Raw genomic sequence first — 22047 nt, 5'->3', positions numbered from 1 at the left:
TATGGGCCTCAGGCAGGCAGAAAGTAAAGTGTTTATGTACTCTAACACTTCCTACTTCCTGGCTCGGTCTCACTCTTTCCAGCTAGCATACAAAACAAGTTCACAGGTGATTTTGGGTAAGGCAGTCTCCTCATCTCTGGTGGCTACCATATATGGCTGGAACAAATAAAATTAAAGACTTACAGGTAGCTAGAGAACAAAATGACTGTTATAAAAATTTCTCCCCAGCCAGGCGCAGTGGCTCACACCTGTAATTCCAGCACTTTGGGAGGCCGAGGTGGGCATCTCATGAAGTCAGGAGATCGAGACCATCCTGGCTAATACAGTGAAACCCCATCTCTACTAAAAATATAAAAAATTAGTCAGGCATGGTGGCAGGCACCTGTAGTCCCAGCTACTCAGGAGGCTGGGGCAGGAAAATAGTGTGAATCCGGGAGGCGGAGCTTTGCAGTGAACCAAGATAGTGCCACTGCACTCCAGCCTGGGCGACACAGCGAGACTCCATCTGGAAAAACAAAACAAAACAAAACAAACAAACAAAAAATTTCTCCCCAAAACAAACCAATCTACTGTGTAGGGCCAAAGAAAGCAGGAAATATATGTGATTTGGAGTAAAAAACATACTTTCTTTCTGTACTTCACTGTTTTAACTATCAGCTGCAAAAGCAATTATAACTAATAGTAATAAAATGTATGACAAAAATCCTGTCACCCACACATTCAAAATACTGAGACTCACAGGATCACTCATGAGCTTCCGCCATGATGGAGGTAGAAAATTACCACTTGCAGCTGGAAAAACTCCCATAAGTTGTTCCAATGGTTTAAACTGCAAAAAAAAAAAAAAAAAAAATGTTAAAAGATCGAAGATTATTACCTAATCCAAAATTCTATAAATTTTATGACTTTAAGTAATTAAGCTTACCGGTTTTGTACCCTTCTCAAAATCAGATGGCATGTCTGCAATGCCTTCAAAGTCTGAAGCAAATGGTGCATAATGAAATGGATAATACCACTTCCAGGAAGCACAGCCCTAGAATCATTAAAAAGTAACAACAAAATAAAAAACCTATGTTAATGATGAACACAATTAAAAAAACAAAGATTAGACTGTTAATCTATAATATTCTATTCATAAAACACATGACTTTTGGTATATATTCCAAATACTGATCTTTTCCATGACTCCTAAAAATTGTTTAAGTTTGAAGTTTCTAATTCATATCAACGGCTCTTTGACTTTAAAAATACTACAAAGCATCTCTGAAAAATCAGTAGTTACTGCCAAACTTCATATTCACAAACACAATTCGGTGAAAATTTCTATCCTTAAAATACATTTGGTGACATTTCTTTCCATCTCTAGAGCTGTAATCATCAAGTAAAACCAAAAGCAGTCACAGCTGACATTTACTGAGCATGTAAGGTGGTAGGAGACATTATTGGAACAGCGGTTTAGAGTAAAATAGCCATGAGTTTCATTTTTAAATTCACCATCATATTTTCACCTGACAAGTTTCTTTTGACTATAAAAACATGTGAGTAAACACATCAACAAGAAAACAAAAGCAAGTTATACTCATAGGAAAGATATCTAAGATGTGTTTTGACAGTGTCTAGTGAATTTAAATCTTGACAGTAAGAGTAAAACATGCAAACAGAATACTTAATAGTCAATACTCAGTGCACTGTGTTACTGTCTACTTGTCAACAAACTTCATCTATTCCCAGGTCACACCAAATTTAACTTGGTTTGCTCTCTAAGCACAAAACCAGGTATTAACTATCAGTGTTACAATCCTCAATATGTCTACCTAATCTCTCACCAATTGTCAAAACGTAGGATACAGGTTATTCCAATTAGAATGTGCTTCATGTATCATCACTATATTATGAAAAGGGTAGCATTCAAATTCCTTTAGAATTCTTACTGGTATTTTCCAGGCTTTGTCCTCTGTTCAGTCATTTAGTGACTGTCAATTCATTACTCAGTTATTTTTGTACTCCAATTTAAAAAGCACTAACCTTTCATCATCTTAAAGACAAAGTGCAGTCAACCACATTCTTGATGCTGAAAATACTTTTAACAAAAATTAGCTTTGTTTCTATATTAATACCTAAGAAGCTTCCAAGTCTTCACAAATAAGTATTTACAATTATGGACTTCTGAATAGTGAGCTTTAAAAAATGAGCCTGGGTTTGTTTTCAGGATCCAGCTCAATAATACTATTAGTACAGAAATTACCTGGCTGGGCGTAGTGGCTCATGCCTGTAACCCCAGTACTTTAGAAGGCCGAGGCAGGCGGATCACGAGGTCAGGAGTTTGAGACCAGCCTGACCAACATGGTGAAACCCCGTCTCTACTAAATATACAAAAATTAGCCAGGCGTGGTGGTGCACTCTGTAATCCCAGCTACTCATGAGGCTGAGGCAGGAGAATTGCTCGAACCCGGGAGACGGAGGTTGCAGTGAGCCGAGATCACGCCATTGCACTCCAGCCTGGGCGACAGAGCAAGACTCCGTCTCAAAAAAAAAAAAAAAGAAATTACTATTTTTCTTAAATGATTAACTACAAATTCAGAGGAAAATATTCTTTTTGTACCTGGTAATAATATCTAAGAACCCAGCAAAGTCCTTCAACGTACGACTGCACAACTTTCCGACGGAATTTCTCATCAGCTGCATCCACATCAAATTTGTTCTTGTAGTACCGCTGCTTCCAGCCAGCTTCCCATAACCTAAAACCAGGCACAGCTCATGTATGCTGAATTAACACATCTTCAGTAACAGGCTGTCTACCAATTTATACCCCAAATCAATTTATATTTAATATCCAGGGGAAATGTGAAAGAGTTAAACAGTCATGCTAACACAGATTCATTTAATTATTTCTAAAAAGTCTAATTTCATAGGATTTATTATCAACTTATAGACAGTTAAACACACCCCAATCACTGATTCTGGTAAGACCATTATAAAACCACATTTTAAAAATGTTATTGAAAAAGATATAGAACACATGTTTGCTCAAATTTTACTACTACTTTACATGTTTCTTTGTACAATTCTAAAGCTACCATGTTAAGATTCAAATATTGAAGATATTTTATATAGTTCAAGTTCCTTAGTTTGTTAAAATATATTTAAACCATACAAAGAAAGTCAACTAAATTACTTAAGACTCACACAGGTAACTTTTTTAAATGTAAAAAATAAATTTATAAAAGAATAATCTAGACATTAGGCAGAAATTTGTGTATACCTACTCTCTCTATCCTTGCTTGGGCCTTATCCCTCTTTCAGCTAAGAGCTGTTGATGGCTTAAGGAAAGGAGATAGAGATATATATAGAGAGACATACACATTCTATATCTCTATATATCTATGTATACATACACACACACAAACATGTATGTTATGGTAAAATCTAGAAGCAGGTCAATGAATCCACTAAATTATCATTCATCACTGAAAATACAATGTGACCAACCACATTTTCACCCAATGTATTATTTTTTTTAAGAATCCATTTCTTATTCTCTAAGATTTAACATTTAAGGAACATGAAGAAGCCAAAGAACACTTTTAAAAACATCAGAACAGATCAAGAACATCAAGATGATTCTCCATTTAGGCCTCTTTTCCACGTGCCAGATTTCATATATTAATTGCAGTCATGTTTCAGAATATACCATATCAGTTTTAATCTACCCCTCCCACAACACAAAAGATTCATAGAATAACAATTAGAAATATCACCTATCCATACGGTGGATTATCACTATTTTACAGAAAATATTAATGAAAAAATGCTAAAAGCCCCAAGCATTTCTTGGTAGAGGCATTTTCACCCTTAATTATCCTCTAGGATTAAACAATAAAATACTAAACAAATCAAGTTACCTATTAAACTAGTATTGATCATGATGGCTACATAGTAAACAAAACCGAAGACATGCTGTAAGAGGAAAATCCAAAGTACAGAAAGTAGAGGATAGAAACTAAAGATATACAGAGTAAGTAAATGTTCAATCACAAGTAGACATGGATCTGAAATCAAAGGATGTTAGAAAAATGCAGAACCACACATGACCCTTGCAAAGTTTCTAATCATAAACACAAATCACACACTTTCCATGTCCTGCAAAAGAAGCATGAGCTGTAGGTGACTACTGTCTTGTTTACCTTTGAAATAGATCGTTTTCCTAAATTCTTAATGAGCTACAATTATTGAGATTGTTGGCCTTTTGCACCTGGAGCCCACGGTTCAAATCTGGATTTAATTACATGAGAGGTTGTTAATCTTATTATATAATGATCTCAAACTTCAGGATGAATTAAAGAATCAGCTTCCTATTTTAAATTTGAAGTATACAGTTAAAGGGAAACTCCTCTCATGAAATATAATTGTGCATATGCAAGTTTGTGGTTTTTAAAAAACATACATATTGATCTCTTAACAGAATGATTTCTGCATATTTCATTTTGAGGAAGAACTCTTTCAATTGAGAAGACTAAGGCAACCTATATTAAGTGTCTAAGTATAACTGAACTTTCTAGGTTAAGCAGCTTGAAAATTTAATAAGTCTCCAAACAGCAACATTCAGATCACATAGTCACAGCTAAACACCTCATGTCTAGCCGATCTTGTGCCTGGTCTCAGAGGGAAAAGTAGATTGGAGGACGAAAGCCTGCACGCATACTAATCTAGACACTTAGGTTTAACAGCTATAGCTTACACATCTCACTGGAATTTACTGACTATTCTAACCCTCCACATTAATTACTGATGGATAAAAAGATCACAGGCAAGCATCTGAAGGCACTGCTGCTCTAAGCTAAATAGCATTAATTAGACTGCATCAATTTCAGCAATTTGCTAACAAAGTGCTACCAAAAAATGGCTTCACCTGACGTTATCCTCTGGCTCAGGTTCACTGTCACTGTCTTCTGCTTTTCGCTTAATTCCTCCTATTGGAGACGGGGAGCCATCAGATGTGAAACTCGTATTAGGAGATATTGAAGGACTCTGCAGATAATGATGACATTACAGAAGAAGGATTTTAAGGTACATCCAACCATCACTACTTACCGTGTTTCAAGTAACATTTTTAAAGCTACTACGTAGAGATGGTAAATATATTTAGAAAGTACAGAGACTGATCTTGCTCCATTTCACTTCCCCTCAAAAGAAGTAATGTAATACCCAAACTTCCCATGCTTAAACTGAAAAGAATTAACACTATTAGGGCCAAAAAAAAAAATGTTTCTGAAGCAAAAAAAAAAAGTTTTAATTTTATAGATTTTTAAAAATTATAGTACTTGAATTTTATTTTCCCTTGGTGGTTCACACTCATTTGTGACAATCAATTGTAACAATTCCTGTTAGGAATTCACAATCATTTGCCACCTACCAAATGGCAAAGCTATGAGGGGAAAAAACATACAAATATTTTATATATATGTATAGTTCTATGTTATATATAAAATGTATTACATATATAGCATATAATATAAAATAAAATAGATGTAATAATATATAAAATAGTCAATGCTGGTGAGAATGCAGTTAAATGTTTATTTAAGTCTTCAACCTAGTACAACCACTCTGAAAAGCAAGTTTAATGAGACTGTGTTAGAAAACTTAAATTACTTTATATATTCTGTTTTAAAAGTCAATCTATAAATACAAATCTATTAGTCATCCTAGAAAAATGCAGATTTTATTAGTATTTCAAAGACTTAGCTGTCACTTTAAATTCAGTATTATCTTCCCATTGTACCTAACTCAGTTAATAGTTTAATTTTAATTAACATATTTTAATATAACCCCAACATATTTTAATATTTAATCTAAAAATTAAAAGAAAATCTTCTGCAACTTTACTTACTCAGGCTAAAGGACCACATCACCAAAAACATAAGGGGCAGAAACATTTCCACAGTCAAGTTTTTCTTCTGTTACTCACAGTGTATTAGCTATTTCAAGTAAATTGAATTTTTTTAAACTGAGAGCACAGAAGGCCATTTAAATGATATAACAATTACAGTATCCACAGCACAAACACAGTTCATACCACGGGTCAAGAAAAGTTAACAAAATACGAAATCATATTTCACATAGAACTTAGAGCACTTCTCTTTTAAAAACATATAATGTCAATGTTATTAATGAAAAGGTACAGACAATACTGTCAAAAAAAAAAAACCCCAATAAAAATAAATACAGGAAGGCACTGTTGTACTTGGAAAACAAGGCAGGTATTACTGTATTTTAGTTATACAGATCTGAGTCTGAAATACCAAATTCAACCTTTACTGGCTGTGTGGCCTTGAACAATTTATTACTTAACCTCTGTGGGCCTCATCTTAAAATAGGGATGATAATGTTCTGTTTCCTTACAAGTTATTGCAAGGATTAAATGCATCAATACATGTGAAAGATAACTGGCATGCTGCCTACCTGGTACATGGTGGTTAATCATTCAGTAAGTAATCACCATTGTTTTTTCAACACTACACTAATCCATTTCGATTAAATTATGAGAGCGACATTCCCATTAATTGTCTACAGAGAAGTTGTGTAGAAAGCAAACTTTAACAAAATTAATTATTGACTAACAAGATGTAAACTCTACCTTTAGAAAACAAAAATATAATATACTTTCTAGAAAAAAATGCTGTTCACCATTTAATGTTAAATCTCCACTGCTCTGCCTCTACTAACAAAAATATTCCTTTCTCAACATAACCAGATTCATATAAATTCAGATTTCTTCTTAAGCTGTTTTTTAATCAAATTAGATATAATGAAACCACACTGAAGAATGCTAAATATAAAAACACATATATAAGGAAATGGAAGCTATTTAATAAAACACTAAGAATGTTAATCATCAGTAGACAAGTACTAGAGACTACAACCCAACAGCTCAGAAAAATAAAACAACAGAAATCTGTTACTTAAATGGCTCCCTTTAAATAAACTGGTAATTTGGCTTCAAAATTTCCTTAAATTTAGAACATTCTAGGTGAAAATCCCACTCTGCAAAGATTCGAATTCCATACCTCCTCTATATAGAAATAATTGTGGCAAGGGGAGTTAATTAAGACAGAATCAAAGAAGCAACCTCATCACCAATCTCCCCATTACTACTCCTGTGGCAGATGTTATCAATCTACAGTCTGGTCCTGCAGCGTAATCCTAGGAGCCTGAAGATAACACTGGAATCCTTCTTGAAGCAACCACAGCTGGCAAATTTTAAACCTGCCTGCCTCCCAAGATCAAAAAAGAAAAAGTACTCTACCCCCAACAGGGCATATGACAACACCAGTCACTCTCAGTTCTGCTCTGCAGGTATGGTAGTCACTAAAATCTTAAATGATGGGCATCAGCTATTTCCGTTCCATATGATCATCAATAGGATAACTAACAGAATAACAAAAATTAAATATCCAAGCTTATTCAATTTCCTTGGATATATCATAGCAAAAGTGTATGTTCCTTCCTCTACTGTTAGATCAGGGTCTGTTCCCTCAGCCCTGCTGCTGTCCCACTGGGTATTCTGAGAGCTCATGGTTTATTTCCACTACAATAGGAAGGTGGTGGACACAGTACAGCCTTGCAGGATAGATTGATTTGCTTCTGGAGTTTGGATTACCAAGTTCAAATATGGAAGAATACAAGGCAAATAAATGCATGCAGTTGCTGAGTTCACAAACAGGGAGCAACCAGAGTTTGAATAGTAAGGGCTACCTTAAGATATTTATTCAGATCTATTTCATGCTGAATTGGAGAGCCAGAGTTTACACCTAAGGAATACTATTTTGCAAAATGGTCACAACTGCCCACTGAAGGAAAGGGGAAATAAGGGAATAAAACCCATTCTCCTCCTCTTGCCCCAGCTTTGAGACATATGGATGTCCCTTGACAAGCTTCTAGCACCATTCACCACCCTATTCTTTGGAGAAGGGGGAAGTAGTGTGTGGTTCATCTGCATTACAAAAACACTGCAGCCACTTGGCTTATTTTTGAGACAGGGTCTCACTCTGTCACCCAAACTGGAATTAGCTATCTCTTTATATTCACATGTTATCAACAATCCTACATGCTTTTCTTTCACATCATTTGGATATTTTCATATTGATAAAGATGGACTTAACAGAACTAAAAATATCTCAAGGCAAAGCAATTAAGAAAAATTATAAAACAAAACGCCAGGCTGTGATAAATTTCACACACACATCCCCCTGCAAGAGGCATGTGATATTCACCCCTCTTAAATACCACATAAAAGTAAGCCACTTACAGAGTTATTCTGCATCCTCATTTCATAGGCTGCTTGTCTCGGATTACTGGCTACTTGAGAACCTGGTGAATTTCTTGAACCCAAGGCATGAGGAGTTAATATTCCACTAGGAGTGAAAGCTGGTTGATCTCTCTAACATAAATGGAAATGAATGTAGAAATTAAAATTAAATCACAACACAGATGACACAAAGAAGGCAATGGAATAAAGTCCAAACTGTAAGCACTTTACAAAACCCACTAAAAGACCAAATGATCTTCGTTTTAATTACAAGGTTGTCTACACTTTGATTTGATGGTAACTTATACCTTCCAAACAATAGCGTATAATACTTAATAACTCTGCCCTAAAGTACATATAATACATTGTCCTGATATATGGAGAAAATCTTTCAAGTCTCATTATGCTAATCCACAGCTTTTTACAATTACAGAAAACATTCAAGACACAATTTCAGGCAAATAAAAACAATATAATTTAGATTAAAAAAAAAGTTGAGTTTGAGTTATACTTAGGAAATACAACTTTTTAAATTTATTTATTTATTTTTGAGGCGGAGTCTCACTCTGTTGCGCAGCCGGGAGTGCAGTGATGCAATCTCAGCTCACTGTAACCTCTGCCTCCCAAATTCAAACGATCCTCTCACCTCAGCCGCCCGAGTAGCTGGGATTACAGGTGCATATCACCACACTCAGCTAATTTTTGTGGAAATACAACTTTTATTTACCCTTCACCTTGCTAGAATTTAACTCTTTATTTCCAATTAATTAGATATAATTATAGCTAACATAGGTGATAATCTTGGCTGACTGATAAAAGATACTGACTAAAATAATAATATATAAGTAGAAACCAAACAAGCCCCTCCCAATCTAAATGATTTTGAACCCCCTGCAACAATAAATAACTCTACTTTTCTCCCTTCTTGTTTCCTGAAATTGCTTAATTCTAACAAAACGTAGCAAAAATCAGTCCTTAAACTCCACATGCTTGAAAATCTAGTAGGGAAGATAAGAAAACAAGAACTAAAGAAGTTAAATGTCTATAAAGCACTATGCAATTAGGTAAGAAAACATGTATCAGAAGTAGGAAGCACCAGAGTTAAAAGAAAGGATTGCTCAATCTGTACTATGAGCATAACCAAGAAGGGAGGCCTTGTAGAAAAGGTAAGATGTCAGTGAGCTACAAAGTCAGAAATCCATTCAGATGTTACGAATGAACACAACACTCTTAGCAGGGACATAGTGTATTTAGAAGACAACAGGGGATATGCTGGACAGCTGGAATTCAACGAGATGACAGTGTGCTCTGAACACCAAATTAAGATAGAATTGGATTCTGAGGGGATTAAGGAGTCGGTGGTGCTTTTAGAGCAGAGAAACAAGTTTAGAGTGTTATGTTCTAGAAAGATTAATCTGACAAAGATGTAGAAACAAGAGTATACTAACTTTCAAGGGGATACAAAAGATTGACCATTTTTACTTAAAAAACAATACTTGATTGCTGTAAACCATTCAAATAGCTAAATGCCACCCACCTCTCACCTCCCAAGTGTATCCCTTCAGACACCAGAGCCTAGAGGGCCTTCTTTAAAATCGACACCAGTGTTCTTTCTACAGGTAAAAAGGCAATTGGGTGGACACTTACGTCCCTGACCAAGTCCTACTGGACAAAGAATAAAGCTGCTGTAATGAACATCTTCCTCATAAATTGTAAAATTACGCTATTGCCAATCTCATGAAATCAATTAAAACTCACCTTCATTCTCTTTCTTTTTTCTTTCTGTCGTCTTCTAAAACTGTCCTAAAAGTATAAAATCCACATATTCTGTCAAATAATTACACAAAAATGTCAGAGTTAAGCATTACCAGGAATGATTTGGGAGACAACTTAAGTTTTAAAGGACGACACCAGAAATCTAGGTATATGATTAAACCAGGCAACAAGACTATATGTTCAAAACGCTGCTTATCAGAACTTAACAATAGAAGACTGAATTTAGATACAATTTAATTGTTCTTGGTAATTCTGTTCAGAAAGCTTCTGAATCATTTCAGGAAAATGCAAAGCCATTACAAAGACCCTTGGTTTTATCCTGGAGCAAACAGGCTGTCAATATGGAGAAGACACAAGTAAGTTTAAAAAAAAACTCAACAATTCTTAAGGTTTAGTTGAATGTAGTTAATAACTAAGGTATCCATTTTTTTAAAAATCAGCAAGACAATTTAATTAGACTCTGTTACCTAAAAAGGGCTCTTACTCTGTAGCATGCATGGCACAATAGAGAAAAGAGAGAAGTGGGACTCTCTGCAAACATTATCCCCCACCCTGGCCAGATTCCATCAATCCAATGAAAAAAAGGAAAGAAATTCAGATGTATGCACAGCTTACTACTCTGGGCCAATTTAATTCACAGGCGAGGGTCTAGCCCATGTTGATTCTTTCCCCCTACTCATTTCCAAATTGCAGCCATGGTTTAAACTGGACAGAATGTTGTGTTCATCTTGTTCCCTGCTAACCCTGGGTCATTCGTGGGCCTCCCATGCCCATGCCCAAGTTTCCCTGAGTATCAAGGAACTGAAATGACAGCTAGGGTGGCCACAGCTGCTGTTGTAGCCTGAAACAGGGGTCAGCGGATCCTATACTGACGGTCATCCTAGTAGGTACACTTCCAAGTCAGTCCTATCAACTGCAATATAAGGCCTTAAGGAAATTGGAAATTGGTGCTTTCTGCCAGGCAAAAAGCTGAATGCTGGATACTTAAGTCTCCTGCTCTGAAGTGGAGCCCAGGAGATCAACTACCCTAAAATCTCCTCTGATGTAGAAACCACTGATTTATTTAATCAAGCTTCTGTCCCATCTTCAATGAAACTTCTCATGTGTAGGTCACCAATGACCTGCAGACTATGAAATCCATTAGTGAAACTTCAGTCCTTATCTGACCAGGATTCTTTCCTCCTTGGATCACAGTCTTCACTTGGCTTCCAGGAAGCTACACTCACCTGATCTCCTTCCCTCTTGCTATGTCTTACCTCCTCAACTCCCCAACTTCTTAACCCATTTATGCCGGAGGTTGCAAGTTTTTTGTGTGAAAAATCAGACCTTGGGGATGACCTTGAGCAGTAGGATATAAATAACTCCCACAAGCTTATCATTCCAATAATGTAATACTGGGCACAAATGGGTTAATGTTGGTGCTCCCCTAGGCCAAGTACCTCCACTTCTCTCCTCCCATGGGAGTCATCACCTGGTCTCATGGCTTTAAACACCATCTACATGCTGATGGCTCCCCAACCAGGGCCTCTTCATACTTAGCATCACCATTTGGTTATCTCAAACTTCACATGTCTGAAATAGAATCCCCACCCCACCTTTGTACCTCCCAGTTTTTTCATGAGGGTTGCTCAAAACATTTTTCAGTCTTTTGTCACCTTTCCTTCTCTTACACTCTATATTGAATCCATTTGCCAATCCCACTGGTTCTACCTTCAAAATATGTTCATAATCCAACTGCCTCTGATCATCTCCACTACTACCAGCCAGGCTCCCTTAGATTACTGTAAAAAAGGTTCCTCACTGGGCTGGGCTCACCGCTTTGACCTTTCCCTCCACACAGTACTTCCAACATGACAGCTAGAGTGATCCTTTTATAGTATGTGTCCAATCTTGTCACTTTTCTACTCAAAACCTTACACTGATGCACAATGAAGTTAAAAGTCCTGTGATGACCTGTTGGGTCCTACCAGACTGGGCCCTCCATCTCCTTTCTGACTTCATCTCCTACTGCTCTTCCTTTGCCTCCTCTGCTCCTTCCACAGTGGCTGCTTGGTGTTCTGTGAAATCCTGAGTATGCTCCCGCCCCAGGGCCTTGGCACTGGTGATTCCCTCTGTCTGTAAAGTACTTCCTGCAAACATCTGCACGGTGTGCTCTCTCACATCCTTTACATCTTTAATCAAGGTCAGCTGTCAGTGAGGCCTTCTCTCGCCACCTTTTCTAGAATTGTAATGCCCAACCTCTCCCTTCCCAGATGCTTCCTCACCTGCTTTAGTTTTCTTTGTGGCACTTATTCTCTAACATTTAATGAGGTTTACTTAGTTACTGTGTTTACCTTCCAGCTTACCCAAGAGAATGTAAACTCCATGAGGGCAGGGATTTCTGTCTGCTTTTTTGTTTTTTGCTGTATCACTAGCACTCAGAACACTGTCTGGCACATGGTAAATACTTAAGTATTTGCTTAATAAATGAACAACATTTCCAAGATAAAAGGCAAACATCAAAGCTCATATAATAAAAAGCAACACATTTCTTGCCTAAATGCTCAACTTTAATAAGCAATTTTTTTTTCCTTTGGAGACAAGAGTATCGCTCTGTCGCCCTGGCTGGAGTGCAGTGGCATGATCCCGGCTCACTGCAGCCTCCATCTCCTGGGTTCAAGCAATTCTCCTGCCTCAGCCTCCCAAGCAGCTGGGATTACAGACGCCTACCACCATGCCCATTTTAAATTTTTGTATTTTTAGTAGAGATGGGGTTTCCCTAAGTTGGCCAGGCTGGTCTCAAACACCTAACTCCAGGTGATCTGCCCTTCTCAGCCTCCCAAAGTGCTAGGATTAGAGGTATGAGCCACCATGCTTAGCCAATAACTAATATTAATTTATTCCTTTTCTACCATTTGTTCTGCTGGTCTGTTAAATGCCTATCTCTAAGGGTGGTAGTCACACACAAACGGAAGACCACCTGGGTGGACCTCATGGATCTCTCCCTTTTTTGTGCTATGAACTCCTTTGGAAACCTGTCAAATGCCAGGGACACACTTCCTGGAAAAATACATACATCTGGAAACTTTCCTACTGCATTTTTGAGGGTTTCCCCTGGTGTCCAATCATGCTGAAAGACATTTCATGACTTCAGGGACACCAACAAAGATCCAAAGCTTTAAAATGCCCTCTCCTCCAGGTCAGCTGAAAAATAGTTATTAATTAAATCTGTAACACTATGGTATCTACGAAATTCCATACTTCCTCCTCTAATGCCAACTTATGGTGCAGAGTCTGCTAACGAGAAAGTAGAAGGCTAATGTAACTTGAGGTTTTTAAACCAAGTGGTACCAAGTACGTAGCAGCAGATCAAGGGATGCCACTCTAATTGTTGAAAAAGTAGTTAAAAATGTCTGTTACAGTTGTCATCTGATCATCCCGACAAAGCTAGTTCTGTAATTTGAATTCTATATGCAAAAAAACTCTTGACATCACATAAAAACATTATCAAGTACTGAAGGCTTTTGGAAAGAATGCTTACAGTCAACTCACTATGTTACATAAAATGATGCCCAAAGTTCTAAAAATAAGAGATCACTAGCTACAGTATACAAAGTTGATGAAAACAGAAAATAAGATTCAATGACACATTTTAATGTGTTGGGAGATCGTGAAGCAATGTAGCAGTAATGTATGTTGTTATCTGCTTAAAATAGCCATGTGACCTTTATAAAACCAGTTTCTGAAAGGATTTCCTTACTGTTTCTAAGAAGCTATTATCTGCTTATTTTGACCACTGCTGGTCTCCCTTGCTACACCCTGCAATCACCCTCCAACCACTTTGCCTCCAGGTTGCTGCCCCTCCAATCCTATCAGCTCACCAGGGGCTCCCAAACCCCGTCCACAGACAAAGTGCCTGTCCATCTCACTGTGACCCCTTGAGCATGACTTCTCATCTCTTCAGGAATTTCCTTCTACCTCTCTAGAACTGGCTCCTCTTTCTCCTTAAATGTCCATGGTTCCCTAGACTTCTGTTAAGGGTACTTTTACTCCACACAAGCTCCCAGGGTCACACTCATAGTTTCAAGTACCTTCCATTAGTTAATGGTTCTCAAATCTCTTTTCAAGACTTCTGCCCTGAGCTTTACACACATTTAACAACTGCTTAATGGACTTTTCTCCTCTCAGGTGTCCTATAGCCCGTCTCATTAAACATCTCCAAAATGAAACTCAATTTCTACTTTGTCCCCACCCCAACCCATTCCACCCCTAGTGCTTGCTATCTTAGTAAATGGCACCAGCAAACTCCTAACTGCCCAAGCCAGAACCTGGACTTTTCATGTAAGCACTCATCCATAATAAGCAATCAATTTTCAAATGCTTTGTTATTTTATTTCCTTCTTGTGTTTCAATTTCTTACTTAAGAGATGCAGCTCTCCACAGATCCTACATTCTCCCAACCCTCTGCCCTGGCTGATACAATCCAACCCACACTCCCTACACTATCAATTCTTCTTGACCTGTCTTCCTGCCTTCAAAACATGACAGTCACTAGTTCGATCCCAGTAGTCTTCCAGCCTTGGTACCGGCATTTCAAATCCTATTGATTAGAAATGTGTTTGGATTTATATTCAGATTATGAAGACAGAAAAAAACATTACAATGCAACTCAAACAGGATACAATACACAGTTTTACAGAGGAAGCAGCACAACCTTCATAAAATAATCAAAGCACTGACCACTGACGATTACATTAGTCTTGACACACCATAATGATATCAAAACACACTCAAAGAGATTAAAAGTAATCACAGGATCATCATAGCCTATTAGAGACAGGAGCAATTTTAGCTACTGCAATAGAAACACTTTACCTCATCATCCTTTCTCTTTTTAAAAATGCTATCCTCAACTTCACCAACTGCTAACATGATCATCTGTACTCTTTGCAGATTGACATAACCACTTTCTGTAAGGTAACCCTGTAAGTGATAAAATACATGTAAAATGATCTTCTTATAAAAGCAAATACTACTTTTTTGAAATCATTCAAGAATGAACTTACCCCAGTTTTGTGTACCACATTTTTGTATATGTTAACCAAACGGTCAATTGCATTTTCCCTGTCAGCAAGAGACAAACATTATACATTAGGACCATTATGCTTTAGGCACAGTAAAGTCAAGAAGCCTAAAACAGTAGTTTGAAAAGCTACACAAATGCACATACCTAATCTCTAACGACGGCAAATGAGGGAGGAAGTCATTTCCCACAAAGAAGCACATGAAAACCCAGTCATCAATGCTCCTCTCAACATCAAATGTGAATGGTAGGCTGGCCATGGTGAGTTCTCTTTCCAAATACTGCAACCAAAAAGGAATGCTGCCATTACAGCTATCAAAGGCACCCTGCTTTGAGTGCTGATTTCAATGATTATTTTTTTTTTTTGAGACGGAGTCTCGCTCTGTCGCCCAGGCTGGAGTGCTGTGGCCAGATCTCAGCTCACTGCAAGCTCCGCCTCCTGGGTTTACGCCATTCTCCTGCCTCAGCCTCCCGAGTAGCTGGGACTAAGTTAACTGGGACTACAGGCGCCCGCCACCTCGCCCGGCTAGTTTTTTTTTTTGTATCTTTTAGTAGAGACGGGGTTTCACTGTGTTAGCCAGGATGGTCTCCATCTCCTGACCTCGTGATCCGCCCGTCCCGGCCTCCCAAAGTGCTGGGATTACAGGCTTGAGCCACCGCGCCCAGCCTGATTTCAATGATTATTGCTACATACCTCACGAAGAACATTAAGCCGAAGGAAGATAAACTCTCCTTCTGCACAAGGAAGACTATCGGCAAGTTCATCATGCTGCAAGAACAGGAATGAAGATGAAACAAGTCTACTCTACGTCCAGTAATTTTTTCCAACCAAGCAAATTTTAAGGCTTTTTCTAACACAAGATCCATTTTAATATCACAAGTATTAAATTTTTAAAAGCTCACCAATCCATTTTAAAATAAAAATTACCCATAAAATCAACCACATCTAGACCAGGGGTCAGCAAACATTTTTTGCAAAAGGCCAGACAGTAAATTATTTTGGCTATTGGGAGACATATATGATCTCTGTTGAATAGTCTTTCATGTTTTATTTTGTTTTTAACAAGACTTTAAAAATGTAAAAAACATAGCTCACAGGCCAAACCTGGAGGACTGAAGTTTGCCAACTGATGAGCTATACCCAACCAACCATTACCCCTTCCTTGTGAACAAATGTGCATAGATAACATGTATACTGTCTTTATTGTATTACGTATCTGAAATATGTACACGGACACATGTATACTGTCTTTATTGTATTACATATCTGAAATAATACACTATATTAATCTCTTTTTTCACTTAACAATGTCTTTGAAAGAGGCACCATCGTCTGTTTCCCCCCCATAAAGTATATGACTCAAGAGGCACCGTATTATTGAAACAGAAGCCCCTTTAAAGGGGACTGCACATAACCAAGTGAACCTAAAATACATAAAAAGTGGGAATAACTTAAAAGTCTCAAGAAGTTGTAGTTCCTTTTAAGAGTATTTCAAACAAATAACTTCCACAAACAAATTACAAGCTATGGGCATTATTATCTATGAGAACTAAGCCTCGTGTAGATATAGGAGATGTCAGAAAAAGTGCTAAGTAGAAAGGATGAATGTGTGCATGTTTTTGAATGCAGGTTTATTTTAAAGTACTTTAAAAGATACATCTCTATCGAGACTCCGTCTCAAAAGGAAAAAAAAGAAAAAACATCTCTGTGAAGGGTAACAGAACAAGCACATAAAAAACTAATCAACCACAATCTTCATTTTAAAAACAAGGTAACTCAAATATTTAATGCTATTTAATTGTATATTTTAAAATGGTTGAAATATTTATGTCATGTACACTTTACTACAATAGATTTTTTTTTTTTAATGAGGCAACTACCATCTCAAAGTTCTTACCTTTCCCTTCTTTTCTCTTGGCAAACCTTCACAATCTTTGACCTCATGTCCAAACTGATTACAAAGACCACATGGTTTGGGCTTGTTTGGTTTGAATTCTTCTCTAATAATGGTAAAGTTGGGTTCATGTGTGGCAAGGCCAAGCATAATGAGATCAGCTATCAATCGACAATGAGAAAAACACTGAACAGTGAGTATTCTGAGAGGATTCTTACCATAAACTACTATGAGATGCCAACACAAAGAAAAGTCCAAATGAACACCCAAATGAGCAGCAAAGCCCCAAAGCCTGACACTTCCTGGCAGTTCCCAGTTAACAGGAAGTCCTCCAGATATGTGGACCTACAACATAGACTGCCACTAAGGATTAAACACTTGGGAAATTTTCCATTTTAAAGGTATGGGGAGTTAAAAGGTTGAAAAACGTAAAAAAGAAGAAAAGAAATTAAAGATCATTGATCACAGATTAAACAGCAACTCAATACTAGTTCCTTGTCGAACATAAAATAACCAAGGCATTTTGGAACTTCCAGGTAACCATGAATAATCCATTACTGCACACCAACCCATAGACTTGCTATGGTTTAATCCAAGAGAAGCAAATCCCAAAGAAGAAACCTACCATCTGCTCCACATAAACAATGATGAGTATTTGGGTCATGGTTAGGCTGGGCTAAACAAGAGAGAAACAAATATTTATATTAATATATTATATTCCACAAGAATATCACTTCATACCAAATATTTTCTATTCAATGGCTTTTTAAAAATAGAACATACAATCAAATATTGGTTAAGTAAGCTTTACCTCTTTGCCTTCTAATGTAATCCATGATTTTATGTTCTCCTTCACCAGGAGCACTAGCATCAGATAAAATAACCTATAAAAAAATTAACACTTTCAGCTTATCCCCAATTTTCTGTAGACACAAATATCAAATGAATTATATGTCTCAAGAAAAACTGAGAAAAGTGTTACAGGAAAATTTTCTGAATAAGGTGGCTAGGTGGGTGGGGGTGTGTGTGAAACACCAAAACTACTTCATTGAAAATTTTCTGAATAAAGTAGTGTCTGTGTGTGTGTGTGTAACACCAAAACTACTTCACTGAAAATTTTCTGAGTAAAGTAGGGGTGTGTGTGTCTCTGTGTGTGTGTGTGTGTGTGTGTGTGTGTCAGACACCAAAACTACTTCACTGATTAACTTACTACATGGAATGGAAAGGAATGAAATGTCTGGGTCAGACCTAGCCATCAGAAAAATTTACCATTCACAAGTTCCTATTTTCACTGCCATGCAAGGATATAGTGCTGGACCATATATGCCCCAAGAATAATCAATGACAGATATCTATTAAATATAATTTACCATGTTTCATTATTAGGGAAGCCAGCTTATGAACCTAAAATTACAAACAAGTTCATTTAAATATTATTTAAATATTTGGGAACATAGCCATTTAAGGCAGCCCCACAACTTACTAATCTTGCTGTATTTTGATATGTAATAATGGAAATTTCCATTTAAAAATTACTTTCTTATATATATTTTTTAAATCATGAATCCCATTTTATGGCTTCATAGTGATGGCAAGATGACAAAATTGGCTTTAAGAGAAAATTCAGCTATCTAAAACCTAACCATGTAAGGATACCCCATGTCCAATAACCCTGGAAGCTTTTCTTTCCTCCAATAGTCAACTAGCATTTTATGGGGCAGGGAAGAAGGATAAATAATGTCACTCATATCAAAGTACAGCCTTGAATGATCACCCTAATCTTTCTGAAGTATCAAAATGTGAAACTTACTGTCAAATTTTTCCACCCAGGGTCATTATTTAAACGATCAGCTATGTAATAGCGAAGGCATTTAGCAAGATTGTCCATGAATTCAGTTCCCTAAAACGATAGAAAGAAACAAATTAACCTATCATTTACGAGTTAGCAATAGCTAGCAAAGTATGAGACTACTTACTGGTGTGATACAGTTGCTGTCGAATCTTTCTTTTATTTCTTCTGGAGGAAGAAAGCCACCTAGAGAAAAGAGGCAACATTTTGTTCTCCCCATAAAAAGTGAGATACATTACTCAATATTAAGCCAGAACAACAAAAACAAAAAGTTCAAATACAAAAGGAAGTGAAGTCTTGTCATCCAAGGAACAATGTTCCCTCACTGGGAAGAAAATAAGATTCCATCTCTCAAATTTAAATTATTATTATTATTATTATTATTTATTTTTTTTTTTTTTGAGACAGAGTATCATTCTGTCACCCAGGATGGAGTGCAGTGGTGCAATTTCGGCTCACTGCAACCTCCGCCTTCCAGGGTTCAAGCTATTCTCCTGTCTCAGCCTCCTGAGAAGCTGGGATTACAGGCGCCTGCCACCACGCCTGGCTAATTTTTGTATTTTTAGTAGAGACGGGCTTTCATTGTGTTGGCCAGGCTGGTCTTGAACTCCTGACCTGCAGTCATCCGCCCTCCTCGGCCTCCCAAAATGCCAGGATTACAGGGGTGAGCCATCATGCTCAGCCTTTTAAATTATGTTTTAACAAGACTGTAAAACAATATATGGTACACAAAATATATTATACTGTTACATAAAAATTATGAAGTTATTCACTCTGCAAGAGAATATATACACACACACACACATACACACATATATACATATACACCAGTTAGGGGCCACATTGTTGTTAACAGTTCCTAAAATAAAGGTGCCTAAGAGAAATGAAATTTTAAAGGCCAAGTTCATCACAGCTTTACAAGATAAGAAATACAATTATCAGACAGAGGAATATAAAAATCCTATTTTTTCCTCTATATCACTATTAGCTGCTTCTCAAGAAACAAATATATTTCATCACATCTTCAAAAAAAAAGACATTCTTAAAATCAGAAACACTGTTATAAATACAAACTGGTTTTAAGAGTCTTAATTACAAGTTGCAGCTAAAGAACTATATACTTGTACACTTCCAGCAAAATTAAAGTAATATAAAATGTATTGTAATTAGAGGCCTGAGGTGACTATACTATGGCATCCTTTTTCAACTGCAGAGTGCAATTATCTGGAGCCAAGACATTGTGGCTTTTCTGGTCTATTATAACCCTGTAAGTAGCAGAACACCAAACAAACTACTCTGCTACAACCATACCCTACCTCACACACAGGTGTGGTAGGAGAGAACTGTTCCAATTGGCATCAACACTCCCTGATCTTCCTTTTCTCTGAGGCTTAGTCAGTTCCTACCCGTGTAGCCACCAGGATTTTTTTTTTTTTTTGAGATGGGGTCTCGCTCTGTCACCCAGGCTGGAGTGCAATGGCACGATCTCGGCTCACTGCAACCTCCGCCTCCTGGGTTCAAGCAATTCTTCTGCCTCAGCCTCCCAAGTAGCTGGGACTACAGGTGTGTGCCACCATGCCCGGCTAATTTTTTGTGCTTTTTTTAGTAGAGACGGGGTTTCACCGTGTTAGCCAGGATGGTCTCGATCTCCTGATCTCGTGATCCGCCCGCCTCGGTCTCCCAAAGTGCTGGGATTATAGGCGTGAGCCACCGCGCCCAACTGCCACCAGGAATTGTAAGGCTTTGGGGAACTGCAAAAATGAAGACATCCCACCCCAACCCCTCTAAACTTGAAGGAACCATAAGTGCTGTGCCTGCTCCATCAACCTATACTGAAAGTATGCAAATGACTTGGCAACAACCTGTAAATGTGTATCGAATCATCTCTGGCTTCCTCAGATAGACCTGAGTTTCAAAAAGCAAGCAAACCAAAGCTGATTTGAAGAAAATGTTTACAGAACTATAGCTTTCTGACAGCTGCCACAGAGAAAAGTAGTAAAAAGTACTTACTGTATTTCTATTTTACAGAGACATAAAAGTTTGTTAAAGAGCTGCACTGGCCCTGAGAGGAGTTGACAATCTGCACTCTCCACCAGAATTCCCTATTCCCAAGGCTTCCTTTTACAGGAGAGTTTGAAAATAAACAAGCCTATTAAGCCTATTGGTAGGATTTCATGAACTACTTTTCCTCAACAGTGAACACTGGATATTCTGGGATCCTTATTAAATTAAAAGCTTGCCTATTTGTAAGAAAAAGTTGCCACCACCCCCTCATTCTGCATACATCTTATAAAAAATCCAACTTCAAGATACATATTCTTTACCTTTTGCCAATATTTCTTCCCTGACTCGCTGCTTCTCGACTGCTGCTTCCATTCCTTCTTTTGATGCTCTGAACCTCCTTGAACGCTGCTGGTTCATTTTGGCACGTGGTGCCTGAAAATTTCATATTCCATAATACTAATCAAAATATTCACAAATAAATCTGTACATTATTTTGAATCAGGTGTTCTTTTAAAAGTAGTATACTAAAATGGAAGAAAGGTAAGTAGTGTGTCGAATAATCCTTTCATGACAGATACCAGATCGTGAGAACTTAAATTTGGACCAAGAACCTAAAAGCTGAGCTCAATCAGGTGAATGAGTGCCATGTCAAATGGACAAACATCCTATGAAGCCCTAGCACTTATACTGCAAGTCCTCCCAGTCTAACACCAGCTCCCCTCAGTTAGGGTGCTTGATTCAAGGCACCCAAGAAAGAAAGCTCACTTTACTCAAAAGACCCAGCCAGCATTTGATGAGTAGTTACTACTGAACTAAGATCAGGAAGACCTTCTCTATGTCCACACCTAAAAGGAAGAATGGTCTCCAGATGGAATCCACAATGTCTCATAAAAAAGCAACAGAAAACTATTTCTTTATCTGCAGAATCTCAGTGCACTTCTTTTTCCCATAATAAGGTTTATAATTATTAGTCTTTCTTTTCAATACAGCATAGCAGTTAGAAAAGAAATAATGTTTTAACCAAAAGTACTTTTAAATCACTCTAACCAAATGCAATTTCACTGGAAAAGCCCAAATAAAGTGAACCAGATTGTAAGATTTTGGAAGTTACTGAACTGAGTTTTGGGGTGGGAAGAAACTGTGAAACATCCTG

General features: G+C 37.4%; 1 protein-coding gene across 4 annotated transcripts in view; it reads right to left on the bottom strand.

Moving 5' to 3' along the window:
- Window positions 1–22047, bottom strand: part of XRN2 (5'-3' exoribonuclease 2) — an 87995-nt gene that overhangs the window by 41732 nt on the left and 24216 nt on the right. For all 4 annotated transcript variants that reach the window (XM_011963224.1, XM_011963219.1, XM_011963234.1 and 1 more), the window contains 16 exons: window positions 21215–21326; window positions 19018–19076; window positions 18852–18941; window positions 17853–17925; window positions 17667–17717; window positions 17045–17202; window positions 15841–15915; window positions 15294–15427; window positions 15130–15187; window positions 14939–15046; window positions 10067–10111; window positions 8309–8440; window positions 4910–5028; window positions 2603–2738; window positions 926–1033; window positions 740–829 (listed from right to left, as the gene is read on the bottom strand). In XM_011963224.1, coding sequence (XP_011818614.1) covers window positions 740–829; window positions 926–1033; window positions 2603–2738; window positions 4910–5028; window positions 8309–8440; window positions 10067–10111; window positions 14939–15046; window positions 15130–15187; window positions 15294–15427; window positions 15841–15915; window positions 17045–17202; window positions 17667–17717; window positions 17853–17925; window positions 18852–18941; window positions 19018–19076; window positions 21215–21326 — 1548 coding nt within the window. The remainder of the gene's footprint in view (window positions 1–739; window positions 830–925; window positions 1034–2602; window positions 2739–4909; window positions 5029–8308; window positions 8441–10066; window positions 10112–14938; window positions 15047–15129; window positions 15188–15293; window positions 15428–15840; window positions 15916–17044; window positions 17203–17666; window positions 17718–17852; window positions 17926–18851; window positions 18942–19017; window positions 19077–21214; window positions 21327–22047) is intronic.

Source organism: Colobus angolensis, unplaced genomic scaffold, assembly GCF_000951035.1.
Source record: "Colobus angolensis palliatus isolate OR3802 unplaced genomic scaffold, Cang.pa_1.0 Scaffold117, whole genome shotgun sequence".
NCBI classification, from domain to species: Eukaryota; Metazoa; Chordata; class Mammalia; order Primates; family Cercopithecidae; genus Colobus; species Colobus angolensis.
Note: the sequence above shows the minus strand (reverse complement) of the source record. Positions and strands in the feature narration are given on the sequence as shown.